Here is a 2980-nt window from a genome sequence, read left to right on the forward strand (position 1 = left end):
GACAACGTTTCTCACTGGTCAAACTTTATCAAATTCCACAAAGCTCAATGTTTTGGAATTCATTGACCGCGCATTTTATGGCGTGCATCCCACCATTGCCATCACTTCCATGAACTTAGCTTGTTCTCATTGGATTTATGGAACCTAATCTTCTTCAACTACTTACATGCTCTCATTTTGGTTTTTATAATAATGTTCTAAATAAAACCTAAGTATACAACCTTCGTACATTATACTTCTACAATATCAATTTATGTTCATTTTTGTATAATTCTATCGTTATCCTTACGATTTTATTTATTCATGTTACATATTACTATATGTTAGTAGTCAACATTCCAATATTTCAAATTCAACAAAACTAATAAGCATTTATGTTTCCTTTGTCGTCTGCGTTAACATTTTGTAATCACACGAGCAAGCGATGTAACACTAATATAGAGCGGGTGTTTTGTGGTCATGCAAGTGAAACAAAAAAGTTAGTAAAGTCCAAAATCTCACCTCAATTTCTCAAAATATTATTATGGTTTTGATGGGTCAAACAAAGAAAGGTGTCCTTTTCATATTGAATATATAATACAATAAATATTGATATTATAGTCCCCTCCTCACCTCTGACACGTCTTCCAGCTAAGTAAACTTTGACCAAAGACCATATCATCAAAACCACTACCATTAGGCACTAGTCACCTTCTTCATAATATAATTAATGATTGATATCTTATTCTTAATTGAATTTTCTTCTCCTTTTAAACGTAACACTGCTCGTTATCTCTAGTGTGTGCGTGCGGGTTTTGGTGTTTGTGTGTGTGAAGAAAAACAAGAACAAGAACAATAGAGATAAAGAAGAACGAAGAGAAGAAAAAGGAAGCAATGGCAAAGGTAAGAGATAAGCTATACGTCACTGTTCCGAGTTTATTCCGATGCCCAATTTCGATGGATGTGATGAGGTCTCCCGTAAGCCTATGCACCGGCGTCACATACGATCGGTCCAGCATCCAGCGCTGGCTCGAATCTGGTCATGACACGTGTCCTGCCACCATGCAGGTCCTCCCTTCCAAGGACTTCATCCCAAACCTTACACTCCACCGCCTCATCCGCCTATGGCTCCTCTCCGCTGCCGGAGAACCTTCATCGCCATTGGAGACACGGATCTCCGCCGCAAGCGACCGCCTCCGCGCTCTCCTCGCCGGAATTCAAACCGACGCCGAGGATTTTGCCGCTTCGCTCTCTGAGCTCGCCGAATTTTCAAGATTCTCCGCCGAAAACCGCCGTGTCCTGGTGAGCTTCCCAGGATTCGATTCCGCCATCACTCGCGCCCTCGCCGGAAGCAGGTCGCGGATTGAAGCTTTGGAAAACGTGATCGCGGTTCTGGATTTGGTTCTCAGGGAGAACGGGAGCTCCGATTCCGGTGGCGTAGAGAGGATCCGACGGTCTATACTCGATTGTCGCGAAGATTGCTTAGCAGCGATCGCTTTTGCTCTTGAGAATGGATCTGCGAAATCGAAGGTCGCATCGGTTAGAGTTTTGGAATTTCTCGCAGGCGATTTTCAATCCAAGCGGTGGATCGCAGAAACGCGAGGCTTATTGTCACAGCTCGTAAAGCTTCTGTACGACGGAACTGAGGAGCTAAACGGCGCCGTTTTGTCGCTTTTGGCTTCGGTTTCGGTGACTCAGTCTGCGAAAGCCGAGCTTGTTCGTTCCGAAATCGTCAAGGCCTTGTCGAAGACGCTGCAGAGCGGCGCCTCCAGCAGTTCCATGGCGGAGAAGTGCCTGAAAATGCTGGCGGTGGTGGCGACGTGCGCTGATGGTAGGGCAGCGATGGGCGGAGATCTTTCATGCGCTGCGGCAGTTGTGGAGAGACTGGCAAAGGCGGGAAAGGCGGCGACGGAGGACGCGGTGGCGGTGCTGTGGAGCCTGTGCTGCCTTTGCGGTAACGAAAAGGTGAGGGATGAGGTGGCGAAGCGAAACGGCGTCGCAGTGGTGCTTTTGGTTATGCAGAGAGGATGTGAGGGTCACGTGAGGAGCATGTGCGTGGATTTGATTAAGGTTCTGAGGAAAATCGAGTTGCCATTAGCACTAAGATTGAGTTATGACACTAAAACTACTCATATTAAACCATGCTAAATGCTCTAATTACTGTTGTAATTAACGTGAATCCTAATTTAACCATCTTTTTGCATGAAAATCACAATATTTGATGTTGTCTTTGATGTATTTTTTTTTTTGGAATCTTTAAAAACAAAATAAAAAACAAAAAAATGTACATTTGTAGAAAAAACAATGTTGGAATCATATAATTCATTTTATATCAATAATTTGTTTCTTCAATTATCCAAGAGATAGGTTCATGCTCACAGTGAAGTTAATTTTAAAGATTTTGCTACTGACATTCTAAATTTTGTATGCAGAGAGAAAAGCCTAAATGTATTTGGTAGTATATACACTAAAAATTCACATATAATTATTTTTATATATAAAATTTATAATTAAAAATTATTAAATTATAATCTAATCAAATTTATTAAATTATTTAACTATTTTTAATTATTAATTTTACATAAAAATAATTATATATAAATCTCGGTCTATAGCAAATTGTGGTGTTAAAAATAATTGTCTTGCTGCTATGGTCTTTCAAGTTTTGCTTGGATTTAGAGTACAAAGTGAAAAATTCTTCGGCTTCATGCTCACTTGCCAAAGTATCGAAATTAATTCCGAAAAATACCAAGCAATTCTGAACATGAGAAGTCCAAAGATAGTAAAAAAAAGTTCAATAACAAACTGATCGGCTAGTAGCACTAGTAAGATTTTTACCTCGTTTAGCACATCGATTACAACACTTCTTCAAGACACTAAGAAAACAAGAAAGATTTGAGTGGACCGAGGAATGCGATAAAGCATTCACTGAGCTTAAGACAATACTATGGAAACCACCTATACTCCAAACACCAGAGACCGGTAAACCATTATATCTATA

The 2980-nt window shown here is 40.5% G+C and overlaps 1 protein-coding gene across 1 annotated transcript; it reads left to right on the forward strand.

Moving 5' to 3' along the window:
- The first annotated feature begins 233 nt into the window (after nt 1-233).
- Nucleotides 234-2188, forward strand: LOC112802965 (U-box domain-containing protein 28). Its single transcript, XM_025846402.3, has one exon. The coding sequence runs from the start codon at nt 874-876 to the stop codon at nt 2125-2127; it is 1254 nt and encodes a 417-aa protein (XP_025702187.1). The 5' UTR covers nt 234-873; the 3' UTR covers nt 2128-2188.
- The last annotated feature ends 792 nt before the right edge of the window (nt 2189-2980 follow it).

This window comes from Arachis hypogaea, chromosome 5 (genome assembly GCF_003086295.3).
Source record: "Arachis hypogaea cultivar Tifrunner chromosome 5, arahy.Tifrunner.gnm2.J5K5, whole genome shotgun sequence".
NCBI lineage: Eukaryota > Viridiplantae > Streptophyta > Magnoliopsida > Fabales > Fabaceae > Arachis > Arachis hypogaea.

What these genes read in the sequence shown, in the direction of transcription:
- LOC112802965 (XM_025846402.3), top strand. Translation starts at nt 874, where the DNA reads ATGGCAAAGGTAAGAGATAAGCTATACGTCACTGTTCCGAGTTTATTC.